The sequence below is a fragment of the Cervus elaphus genome, chromosome 20 (assembly GCF_910594005.1).
Source record: "Cervus elaphus chromosome 20, mCerEla1.1, whole genome shotgun sequence".
Taxonomy (NCBI): Eukaryota; Metazoa; Chordata; class Mammalia; order Artiodactyla; family Cervidae; genus Cervus; species Cervus elaphus.
In genome coordinates this window covers 129425121-129437161 of record NC_057834.1, presented here as the reverse complement: position 1 = coordinate 129437161, position 12041 = coordinate 129425121, and the positions used below count along the sequence as shown (strand labels likewise).

The 12041-nt window shown below is 49.7% G+C and overlaps 1 protein-coding gene across 1 annotated transcript; it reads right to left on the bottom strand.

The window, feature by feature from the left end:
* Positions 1 to 5716: 5716 nt before the first annotated feature.
* Positions 5717 to 11580, bottom strand: MRPS15 (mitochondrial ribosomal protein S15). Its single transcript, XM_043876929.1, has 8 exons — positions 11352 to 11580; positions 11060 to 11104; positions 10048 to 10123; positions 9228 to 9276; positions 8659 to 8743; positions 7672 to 7730; positions 6118 to 6309; positions 5717 to 5869 (listed from the first exon to the last, which is right to left on the bottom strand). Exons 1-8 carry the CDS (start codon positions 11485 to 11487, stop codon positions 5732 to 5734), a joined length of 780 nt encoding a protein of 259 aa, XP_043732864.1. The 5' UTR covers positions 11488 to 11580; the 3' UTR covers positions 5717 to 5731.
* Between the last annotated feature and the right edge of the window lie 461 nt (positions 11581 to 12041).

The window sequence follows — 12041 nt, the reverse complement described above, 5'->3', positions numbered from 1 at the left end:
TCAACAGGCCGCTTGTTGGGAGGCACCCGGGGGCGGGGGCGTACTGGGCGAGGCGGCGAAGATCTACGGGGTTGATTGGATAGAGCCCCGCGGGCCTTCGGCCCTGAGCGCCGGTTTTGAATTTCTTTAGACCCGGAGGGTGGGCGACGATCTGCAGGGCGGTCAGTCTCTCCCCGCCAGGGCGGAGTGCTCACGTGCCCTTAAAGGAGGAAAAAGAAAGTGTTTGTCGCTCAGTCCTGGCGGACTCTTTGTGACCCCATGGACCGTAGTCCGCCAGGCTCCTCTGTCCATGGAATTCTCCAGGCAAGAATACTGGAGTGGGTAGCCAGTCCCTTCTCCAGGGAATCTTTCCCACCTAACGATCGAACTCAGGTCTCCTGCATTGCAGGCAGATTCTTTACCGTCTGAGCCACAAAACCCAAGCCGAACTCTTTTAGAGCAGACTCAATACTTTGGCCACCTCATGCAGAGTTGACTCATTGGAAAAGACCCTGATGCTGGGAGGGATCGGAGGCAGGAGGAGAAGGGGACGACAGAGGATGAGATGGCTGGATGGCATCACCGACTCGATGGACATGAGTTTGAGTAAACTCCAGGAGTTGGTGATGGAGAGGGAGGCCTGGCGTGGGTCGCAAAGAGTCGGACACGACTGAGTGGCTGAACTGAACTGGGCAGACAGGCCTTTTTTTTTTTAAGTAATTTTTAATATGATCATCATATTAGCTTCAAAATTAATTATATCATGTAATTTTACGGAAAGCCAAAACAGAACTTTCAAATTAAATCAGATTTTCCATTCTAACAGACTTTCTCAGTAAGTTCAAAGGAATCGGCAGATTCCTGAGCCTGACAAATATGAAAATCATTTGATTCAATTTGGTTAGAGGTCAATTCCTTTATACCTTCCTAGGTGGTGGTTTGGTGGTTCAGTTGTTAAGTCCTGTCTGACTCCTGCGACCCCATAGACTGTAGCCCACCAGGCTTCTCTGTCCATGGGGTTCTTCAGGCAAGAATACTGGAGTGGGTTGACATTTCCTTCTCCAGGCAGACCTGGGTTTGAATCCCTGCTCTGCAGTTTCCTCGCTGTGTGACCTGGGGCAGTTGTTTTGAACCTAGGCTTCCTCATTCTGGAAAATGGAGGGGGCAGCCATCTCCCCATGTTGCAGAGCGGAATCACTGAGATCATGCAAAATGCCAGGAAAGCCCTCAGCAAAATGGTAACTTTCAGGTGGGGGAAGTACCAGAGGTCCTTGAATTATTTGCGTTTCCTCCCTAAGAGGCCCTTGGAGTGAAGCCAACAGAAGGTTTCATGCACCGGGAAGCAAACCAGGCCTGTTGAGGATGAATGCTGGGCTTTCTGAAGCTCCTGCACAGTTAAGCAGGCCTACCATCCACTTCTCTGTTTTGAGGGCAGTAACCACATTCTTCACCTTCATCTGGAGCTTCAGGATCACCTTCTCATCATCTGCTGTTTTTACATTTTTGCTTTGATGAGCAACCATTTCTGTAAATTTCAGTAATTCTAAAAACTACTAATCATTTTCCCCTCCAGCCACTCAGACTTGAACCTGAGCCTTGGTTTCCAGTTTCCTCCCCCTTGGGTCTTATTCACCAATTCTGCTTTTCCCACCAAAATCGTTCTCACATTTCTTTGTCTGCATTACTGTGTTTCTTCATATAACTGCTCTTTTCTCACTTCCGTGGGCCTGGCTGCTAGGCTAAATTTCAGAAGACACCCATCAGGCTTTCCGTATGACATCCCTTCAGTGGCTCTCTACTGTTTGGCAGATCACAGGTGAAATGCCTTTGTGAGGCGTTCAAGCCTGTCCACTCTGGCTCTAATTCTTTCCAGAGACCTCTTCTGCACTCCCTTAATACTTCGCAATCCACTTGAACTCAAACTCATTAGCGTCGTCTTCTCTTTGGAGCATCACCTCCTCTTACTGATAACCACACCCACCACTGGAAAGTCTTCCTTTAACATATAAGCTCAAGTCTTTCCCACACCTTCTGGAGTCCACTTTCCTTCCTTTCAAAGCCGAGATTTTAAAAGAATCATCTACCCTCATAACCTCAATTTCCCCCATCATCATCACCCACTTCATTGCCATTGGATTCAGCTCTCTCCACTCCACTGAACCTGCTTCATCAAGAAGACTTTTTGGTGCTTAACCGACATCTCGGCAGATACTATACAGTGATTGAAAGCTAGCAGCCCAGGGCTTTGACTTGATCTTGGCTGGTCTGTGCACTGTCTTAAAAGGGACTATAACTAGGATGGGACTGTAATAAGCAGCTTAGCATCATTATCTTACTCTTGGCCTTCATGCATTATGCTATCTGCCTGGTTGCTAAAAGCATTTGAGTTTGTTGCAGTGTAGTTTCCTCGCAGAGCTTCTCAGACCACTTTTTCCCCTAGGCAGTGTGATATTATGAACAGAACATGGGCTTTGGAGTCAAGACAGATGTGGGTTTGAATCCTTGCCTGACTCTAAGCAGCTTTGTGAATCTGGACAAATCGTGAGTCTCAATTCTCTCATGGTTAAAATGAGGATAACTATGCCAATATGGCAGGGGGGTTGGTGGGGGGAAGTTTGATAAAGGTGGCTTTAAAGATTAGATCAGTTAATGTGACTAATGCAACACTTAAAACAATGCCTTTCCTGTAGGGCCCGTTCCATGAATCTGTAAAATTTTGTGTTCCTTTTCTTGCCTTCTCCAGCATAGCATCTCTTAAGTAGCTGTATCTACTTGAGTCCTGTCCCATAACAGGCGTTCCCTCCTGTTCCTGGAGGTGGTATCTGACCCTCTCCTCTCACTTGATTCCTTGACCCCAGACCCTCTGTTCCACCTTCATGTCACCTTCCCCTTGACCTCAGCTGTTCCTCCTGACTCAGGATATGCCCTCAGAAATCATCCTTCCCATCTGGACATGGTCCTGTTTTCTTCGCTCACATTCCCTCCCTGAGCCATTTCGCTCACACCCGTGGCTTCAGTCACCTTAAAGGTAACTCCCAAACCTGTCTCTGGTTTCCAGCTGCTCTTTGGACATCACTATAATGCACCTTCCTTCCTTTCTGGCTTCCTTTCTCACTCAGCATGAAATCTAAAGTCTTTCCCCTAGTGTTATGGACTGAATATTTGTTCTTCCCAAGTTCAAAGGTTGAAGCCCTAACCCTCAATGTGATGGTATTTGGAGATGGGGGTCTTTAGGTGGTCATGAGAGTGAGGTCATGAGGGTAGAGCCCTCATGAGAGGATTAATGCCCTTATTAGAAGAATAACTTTTCTTCTCCTTGGAAGAAAAGTTATGACCAACCTGGATAGCACATTAAAAAGCAGAGACATTACTTTGCCAACAAGTCCGTCTAGTCAAGGCTATGGTTTTTCCAGTAGTCATGCATGGATGTGAGAATTGGACTATACAAGAAAGCTGAGTGCTGAAGAATTGATGCTTTTAAACTGTGGTGTTGGAGAAGACTCTTCAGAGTCCCTAGGACTGCAAGGAGACCCAACAAGTCCATCCTAAAGGAAAGTGAAAGTGAAGTAGCCCAGTCGAGTCCAACTCTTTGCGACCCCATGGAATGTAGCTTACCAGGCTCCTCCATCCGTGGGATTTTCCAGGCAAGAATACTGGAGTGGGTTGCCATTTCCTTCTCCAGGAGATCTTCCCGATCCAGGGACTGAACCCAGGTCTCCTACATTGTAGACAGACGCTTTACCATCTGAGCCACCAGGGAAGTCTCTATATCATAGGAAAACTTCTAGTGAGATAACTTGTAAAATCTCTACCCCAACAAAATTAATTCTGTCTAGGAAGCACCCTATTGAAACAGAGTGGATTAAGTCCTACAGTTTGTAATTGAGTTTTAAAATTTAGTGTGTTGCTATATTGAATTAAAAAAATATGATAGAAAGGATTCAGGCCTTATAAATGGCTGGAGAAACTGTCATCTGTATAACTAATTAATTCCATTAGACTTGCAGGGTTGTAGCATCGTTTAAAATATTGATTGGAAAAAAAATAAAATATTGATTGGCTTTAGTTATGAAAAAACAAAGTACTAATGAAGACACAAATTCCTTTGAGCTGGGGATTCATTCATGGACAAGTCCACTTGCCTTCTGTTTTCTCAATCACAATAGTTTGTGTATCACTACCTGGTGGTATATATTCGTAGTCGTCATACAAGAGGCCTAGGATTGGATACTGTGTCCTGTACTTTCTAGTTATAATAGTTGTCCTTCCACCACTGGAGGGTTGGTTATGAGATGAGTATATATATTGTCTCAATTTCCTAAAGGAAATCAGGCCTAAATGTTCATTGGAAGGACTAATGCTGAAGCTGAAACTCCAATACTTTGGCCACCTGATGCAAAGAACTGACTCATTTGAAAAGACCCTGAAGCTGGGAAAGATTGAAGGCAGGAGGAGAAGGGGACGACAGAGGATGAGATAGATGGTTGGATGGCCTCACTGACTCAATGGACGTTGAGTTTGAGTAAATGCCGGGAATTAGTGATGGACAGGGAGGCCTGGCGTGCTGCAGTCAATGGGGTCGCAAAGAGTTGGACACGACTGAGGGACTGAACTGAGAATGGCAAAAGCAATTTCTTCCTCTCCTTCTCTCTCTCCCCACTTTACTGCCTCCCTCCACTTGTGAGGACATAGTCAGGATGTGGCCATCTACAAGCCAGGAAGAGATTCCTCATCAGAAACCAAATCAGCCTACACCTGGATATTGGAATCGCTAGTCTCCAGAACAGAAAATAAATCAGTTAAGCCACTAAGTTTATAGTACTTTAAAACAGCAGGCTGAACAGACTAATACACCCCCAAAGCTCCGTATTACCTGGTTGCTGCTAACTCCTCTGATCTCATGTCTTCCTACTCTTCTCTTTGCTGACTCAGTTTAGACACACTGTCTTCTTTGGGTTTTTCAAATATACTAAGCATACTCAGGCTTCAAGGCCTTGGCACTTGAATTGGTGTAAATGGGTGGGCTTTGTGGGGAGGGAGTTGTCCGTCACGCCCCAGAATTTATAAGCAATGGTTTGTACCTGTGCAGTTTTAGGGACAGACTTCTATCAGATTCTCAGCCCGAACACCAATACCCCTGCCTCCCCACAATTAATCACTCTGATCTCTCCCCGTCCTGTCCAGCTCTACACTGCTGCTGTTGATCTAGTGGAAACACAGACTTGTTATCATCACTCCTTCCCAGCCAGCACATGAAGCCTCTCATAGCCTGGCTGCAGCCTGTCAAGCTGCGTGTCAAGCTGTGTGTCCAGTTCTGCTGCTCTCTGAGTGCAGCACACGCCCGCACACTTCTTTGTCTTTGCACTTGCAATCCCTCCTGCCCGGGATGCCCTCCCTCCCCACTTCCGCCCGGCGAACCTCCACTCATCCTTTAGGCAACGTTTAGAGGTAGTTCTGACAGTGGCCTCCTCACCCAGCAGCCAGTCAGCTTTGCTTCCTCTGTGCCACCGTGCGCTCAGTCTCGCCTCCACTGAACGGCCCCTGGATGACGGGGGGGTTGTTTACCTGAGTGTGTGTGAGGTGTGTGATGAGAATGTGTCCTGTGGTGCCTGAGGGCAGGGACTCTGCCTCTGACACCCCCAGGATCCCAGAGCTTCATGAATGAGTGAATTCCTCCTTGTCCCAGGCCACAAGGAGCCCCACCTTCTCTACTGTTATTCTTCAAGGCAGCAAGACATGACTTTATCGACATTTATTGGGTTTCTTTGATTGCCTCTGGTCTGGCTTCAGAAGGGCTCTCTGGGTTCCTCTGGTCTTGTTTCTGGGCCGCTGCAGCTGCAGTTTTTAAGGCCCTTTTTTGCTTCTTCAGCTTTTGAACCTCTTGGTAAACCTGGGGATAAGAGGGGACAGGATAAGCCTTTGTAATACTACGCAAAACTGCAGACTTGAAGCAGCTGGGGTGGGAAATGACTCCCTCAGATGGTCACCCCAGCCTTTCTCCACGGGCTTGGTGACCTGGGAGCCACAAGGCCTCAGGCCCAGCTCCATGCCTTGCTCAGACTCAGACAACCCCTCCCTCTGCTCTCTCCAGCACAGTCCTGGAGCGGGACCAACCAAAGCAGCAGTTCTGAATCATACCCGAATACACAGAGCCTTCTTGGTTGCCAAGCGTCGGTGGACTTTCCGGTGGTACGGAGAGGGAAAGGTGTACTCAATCCCCAGCTCCTTGCATGTCTTCTCAAAGACAGGATAGTTGGTCTTGCGGAGGTTTTTGAGCATTTTTTGCCTCTGGTCAATGCTCATCAGCAGATAGCGCTTGTGGGCTTTGTCCTGTATGAGAATCGGTATTACTTTGAGTATTAGGTAAATAAGTGGGTGCCACTTCATAGGAACAAAGCATGGTCATTTTACCATGGCACTGAAACAATCTTAGGCAAATATCAGGGCAACTCTGAGCTAGGCAGTGTTACTCCCATTTTACAGATGGGAAAATAAAGGCTCAAAGATGTTAACTGATTCATTAAAGGTTTCAGAACTGTGCTGGGTCAGGGCCTTGTGTGAGGTCAGTCTGGAATCCAAGCGTGGAGGTCTGAGTCCACATCTCATGCTCTTTCCCCTACACCCACCCACTCAGCCTCTCCACAGCTCAGCACACTGTCAACTGGGGTGGGAGGAGGGAAGGCCAAGGAAGACCCCTGCCCGCAGCCAAACACTGCTTCCTCAGTGGGGCTGGTGTTCCATACTCCAACTCTGATCTCATGGAGCAGCTCAACTAGCTTTGGGGAAGAGAGGTGCCAGGCGTGGAGCCAGACCAGTTTGTGTTAACAACTGTGTGTTTATTAAAAATACCAGCAGCTGCTTCATTACAGCAGCTCTGTGTCCGAACACCATGCTGAGATCTGGCAGACCGGCTAGGAATGTGGGTCTGGAGCAAGACCACCGAGTTTCAAGTCTCAGCAGAACATTTCCTAGTGGTGTGCCTGCAGAGGTAACTTAATCATGCCACGCCTAGATTATTCTTCCATACTACGGGCTACAAAGAAGAGTATGAGGGTTAAATGAACTGGTGCACACAGAGTATTTAGCAGTTGGCTAAAATGTCAGCAGCTGTGGGGAGACGAGCCTGAGCATTGAGGGGCTCTGGGTCTGGAGAAGCAGCTTGAGAAGCCAGGTGGCCAGAGCAGCAGAGCACCCGCCCCTCAGCTGCAGTGGGAAACACACTTCCTCCCATCAGCTGCCATTATTTCATACAGTCCTTGCAATCTTCTCAGCAGGGACTAATACGGTCCCCATTTGACAGACAGGAGAACTGAGTCTTCGACAGGTAACTTCCCTAGAATCACACAGCTCGTCAAGTGGCGGTGGCAGAGATGAGTTTTGAACCCAGGGCAATCTGACCCCACTCAGGCACTCAACAACTACTGAGGGCCCCTGTGTGCCACACACTGCCCTTGCTCTGAAGTTTGTGCTCTTCTTGACCATTAATGACACTCAGCCCGCCCTGAAAGTTTCCCTCGTCTCCCCTGGAGGCGGGAGGGAAGTGTGTTTCCCACTGCAGCTGAGGGGCCGGTGCTCTGCTGCTCTGGCCACCTGGCTTCTCAAGCTGCTTCTCTGCACCCAGAGCCCCTCAGTGCTCAGGCTCCTCTCCCCACAGCTGCTGACGTTTAGCTCTGAGTGAGGCCCAAGGGTTACCTTTCGATGTTTCTGCATGTGTTCTTCATAACTGCGGATCTTGACAGTCAAGGAAACAACTGAAACCACAAACCACAGCAGATGAGAGACGGGCACAGAGGAAGGAAGGGCCAGACCTCGGTTATGTTTTAAGACCTCAAGGAATAACAATCACCAAAGCTCTTGTACAGCTCTCCACCATTTCCAGAGCAGTCTGAATTTCAAGAGCTCAAAAGACTTTGGAATAGCTTGCCTTTAAGAATGCAAAGCCTGAGGAAAGGAAGTTCCTTAATCATATGAAGGTCTCATCGCCAAACCCCAAACCCCCAAATCAGCATTCTTAATGGTAAAATTTTAGATCATTGCTATTAAATTCAGGACTTAGTCTGGAATGCCTGCTCTCATGGTTACAGATTGAATACAGCCCCGGAGGTCCTTGCTAAGGCAATAACTGAAGATCCCCAAACTGTCAAGAGTCTCCTCCTTGCCTCTTCCCCCCAGCTGCCATCCTTATCTCCGTGTTTTTGCTAATGAGTTTTCAGAATTATCAGCTCCCATTCATCTCTTAAAGCCTCAGAACATCCTTCCTTCAGGTATCCTCTTGTTTGGCTCAAGCCTGTATTGCAGAGATAGGGAAAAAGGCAAAAGCAGAAGATGGCCCCAAGGAGAGGGTGTCACTGCAGAAGGCCCTTCCTGTATGCAGTACGCTGAGTCCTGGGAGCACTGCAGAAGGCGTGGTGGGGACACTGACCACACGCCCTTTCACACCACCTTAGCTGCAGAGCAGAGAGAGGAACAAGCTCCTTAGGAACGTCACCTGAGCTCATACAGAGATAGGACTACATCACGGAGCTCAGAAAACAGAGTCCAGTGTTCCTTGGTCCTTCCTGTCTCCCCCTTTATCATGCCACATCTAACACCAGTGTATTTGCAGATGAGGGACCAGAATCAAGCACCAGCTAGCAGACTATCCTGTACCCCAACTCCCCAAGGGCCCCCCTGACCAACTTCGAGCCTCCAGGGAGCTGGTGTCCTTCGGGTTTTCCACGACCTTGCTCATCAACTGCTCTTTCTTGATTTTCAGCATTTCCTTCTGTTGAAGATAGAGAGGGAGAGTCTGTGAGGTCTGCCACCCCCCAACTTGCCCTCATGCCTCCAAGTAAGGGCTGCAGTCATAGCAGCCAGGCCACAAGGCTCAGGGACTGACTTCACTCAGCCCATCAGGGTATGGCCTCTGGCCCAATCGCAGGGCTGTTCACATCTAGGTGAGCCTAAGGCCAATGCCACTGACAGAAGAATGTTGGATCAATGTCCCCAAACTTTGCTCACTCATGCAGGCATCAGATTTTTATTGAGTACCTACTGTTTGTCAGGTGCTAAGGGTACAACAGGGAACAAGCTGTACCCTCAGTCCTTGCCCTGGAGATGCTCAGTCTGGGGTACTGACAAGTGGATACAGCATGACAGTGGGATAAGCACTTTGACTTGAGAAGCATGGGCTGGGGGATGTTACCAGGGTAGGAGGGAGTCTCCAGAAGGGGACAGAGAGAGGTCAAAGCTTGGCAAAGGCCACTCACCTTGTTGGCCATTTCCAAAGATAAGAGTCTTTTCACAACATCATCAACCCTGTGGGAAAAAACCGCAGCAATGAGAGACAGGTGTGGAGGGAAAGGGGGAAGGGGAAGCAAGGCTGTTTTTAGTTTGAAAAGCAAGAATGGTTAAAAATTTCTTTTACAACAGGAGTCTCTCTGGGAGTGGGGTACCCTTTCTCAGGAATTAAAAGTCAGCATGGATCTGATTTGCTAGGCTGAGAACATGCAACCATGTGGTAACAGAAAACTGGGGCTGTCAGCTCGAGTGTTCCAGGTTCACTGCACGGAGGGCAAAAAGAGGATTTCCATTTTATCTGGAATATGGCTCACACTTCAATTCTATAGTCATTGTTTCTTTCTCATGTCACACTGCACTGTGGGAGGGACTGGAGAGGCTGCCCAGCTCCCACTGCACAGGACAGGGGCTGAGCACAGGGGCCTGGTTTTGGTCTTTCAGCCCTGATTCCCCTTAGGAGCTGTATGACATTGGGCAGTCTGATAATGTACAAAACGGAGACACTGTGTCTTCCCTCACAAGACAGAGAGATGCTAGATTTCTACAAAGACCTGTGAGGCACGGTGCCTCCGCGGTATCCAATGGCAGAGGGTCTTTACCCAGAGCATAAAAACAGCAGGCAGGAATGCTCCATCTGGCTCGCCTGCCCACTCACTCTCACCAGGCCTGGGCTTCTCTGCCCTTTTTCATAGTCAAGCTTCAGATCCCGCAGGCATCTCCCTTGAAGCCCTCTCCTTGCCAATCCTCCCAGGGCTCTCTGCCTCATCAAAGAGATTTCGTCCTGCTTACTTCTCAATTCCAGGGACGTTCTGGTAGTCCTTCAGCAGCATGGAAGGGGGCGGGTCATCTTCTTGGCTTTGCTGGACTGTCAAATGCAGGGATGGAAAACACCCAGAATCAGCTCTCACTGCCCATCCTCCCGGACTTGGCTCTTCCCATCACCTCTGTCAGAGACATCCAGGGTCTCAAGCAAGGCACTGGTATCTCGGGGTTCAGCTTCTCCTCTGTAAACCCTATGGGCATCTGCCTCGATATTTCATGCTGGGAGTAGACGGCCTTTCCCAAGATCCTGTACTGTGCCTGTGCCTCTCACACACCTGTCTGGCTCTACAGTTATCAGATGTCCCACTAGGATGGGTCCTCCTGTGGACAGACTGAGTTTGACTCCCTCTGAATACACCCCCACCCCTCCCCGCAGTCTGGTTCTGTGGCTGAGCACAGAATAGGCACTCTACAAATACTCGCTGGCTGATTGCATGAATGAAATGAGGGGCTTAATTAAGGAGATGTCTGAAATGTAAACACCAGATAGAGATCACAAGAAACCCTCAGCCTTGGTGTGTGCTTGCAGGTGAGGAAGAGACAAGGCAGAGATCAACTTGTCCTCTCCACTCTGACCCTGCTCTGCCATTAAACTAATAATATTAAGATCTAGTAAGAGAGATCTGAACAGCTATGCAGATTGCCTGGTGATGGGAAACCAGGCTCTCCACCTCGGAAGGGCGGACACGAAGCGCGCTGTATTTTAGGTAAGCCTCGGTAGTGTCAGCCCCGTACTGCCTCTCAATGGTTCATTTCCACTCACACCCACTCTAAAAGCCCCTGCTCCCATCCTCCCCTCCCCCTGCCCTTCATGCAGGATCCAGGCCCACGACTTTGTTGCAAGGTGGATGTGGGCTTCTTCGCAGGACCTCTGCACCATCACCCCTCCACCCCCGCCTCCGGGAGGCTCTAAGTAGCCACCTCAAGCTTTCCAGGCAATTGAATCTCTTTTCCGCCTCAAGTCGAATCCAGTTCCTACCTGGTTTCTGGGTGGCATATCCGCGGGCGGCCCGGAGGATGAGACCTACGTAAAAAAAGGCGGGGGCTGAGGTCCGTCTCCTTAAACAGTCTAGCCGCGATTCTGGTCTATGGCCGCCGCATTTCTTCGGCACCGGGATGCCCCGTGTCTCTCCCACTTCACCTCACTTCTTCCCCACCCACCATTTTTTCTCCTGCCGCTACACCGCCACCCAGTAGCCTCCTTCCCCTCATACCCTCTATCTCCTCCAAATCTTATTTTCCTACTCTCGCTGTCCGGCTTCTCAGCTCACCTCCAGGACTTGAGGGAAGGTCCCGCTGGACGGAGAGAAGCTTGGCGCACCCTCCGCTCGGAAACCCGAGGACTGGGGGCTGTGTCACTGCCTGGGTTCGAATAGAACTCAGCGCCCTCCACGCCGCCCTCAGCATGGTGACTTCTGACCCCCAAGGGTCCCGCGCCCCGGCCGCGTCGCCTTCGCGGTAGGGACTGGGTTACACGGGCGCTGCCATGTTGGCCCCGGCTCGACCAATCGAGTGCAGTTGCGAGACCAGAGCAGATGAGGACCGAGATGATGGATTGGCAAGTAGGCCTCAGTGATGACGCGAAGTTGGGTCAAGGGGAGAGGTCTGGTTAGCTATAGCGCGAGACTGGAGGGGCTTGGTCGTTGCCTGGACCTGTTACTGGCGTGCGGTGTTGTATCAACTCTAATGCCACCTTTTCTTGATCATGCATCCTGCCCTTAATCCCACTCCAGTTTCCTGACGAGTTATCCTGGGGGCTTCCCGTGGGCCTGTCAGTGGTCTTCTTCCCCCGACATAGTATTTCCACCCCCTCTCCCCCGAGAGTGCAGGATGGGGCCCTGTAAGAACTGCCGGGTTTCAGCCTCTTCTCTGGCAGCATTGCAGCGTGGTGACTGAGGTCGGTGATTTTGGACACCTGGAATCCTAGCTCAGCTGTTTGCTGGCTGTGTCACTGTGGGCAA

Coding starts and splice junctions, on each gene's coding strand:
- MRPS15 (XM_043876929.1), bottom strand. CDS start 11,487: ATGCTGAGGGCGGCGTGGAGGGCGCTGAGTTCTATTCGAACCCAGGCA. Junction 10,124..11,059: donor ATATGCCACCCAGAAACCAG/GTAGGAACTGGA, acceptor TGCATTTGACAG/TCCAGCAAAGCCAAGAAGAT. Junction 9,277..10,047: donor AACGTCCCTGGAATTGAGAA/GTAAGCAGGACG, acceptor TTTTTCCCACAG/GGTTGATGATGTTGTGAAAA.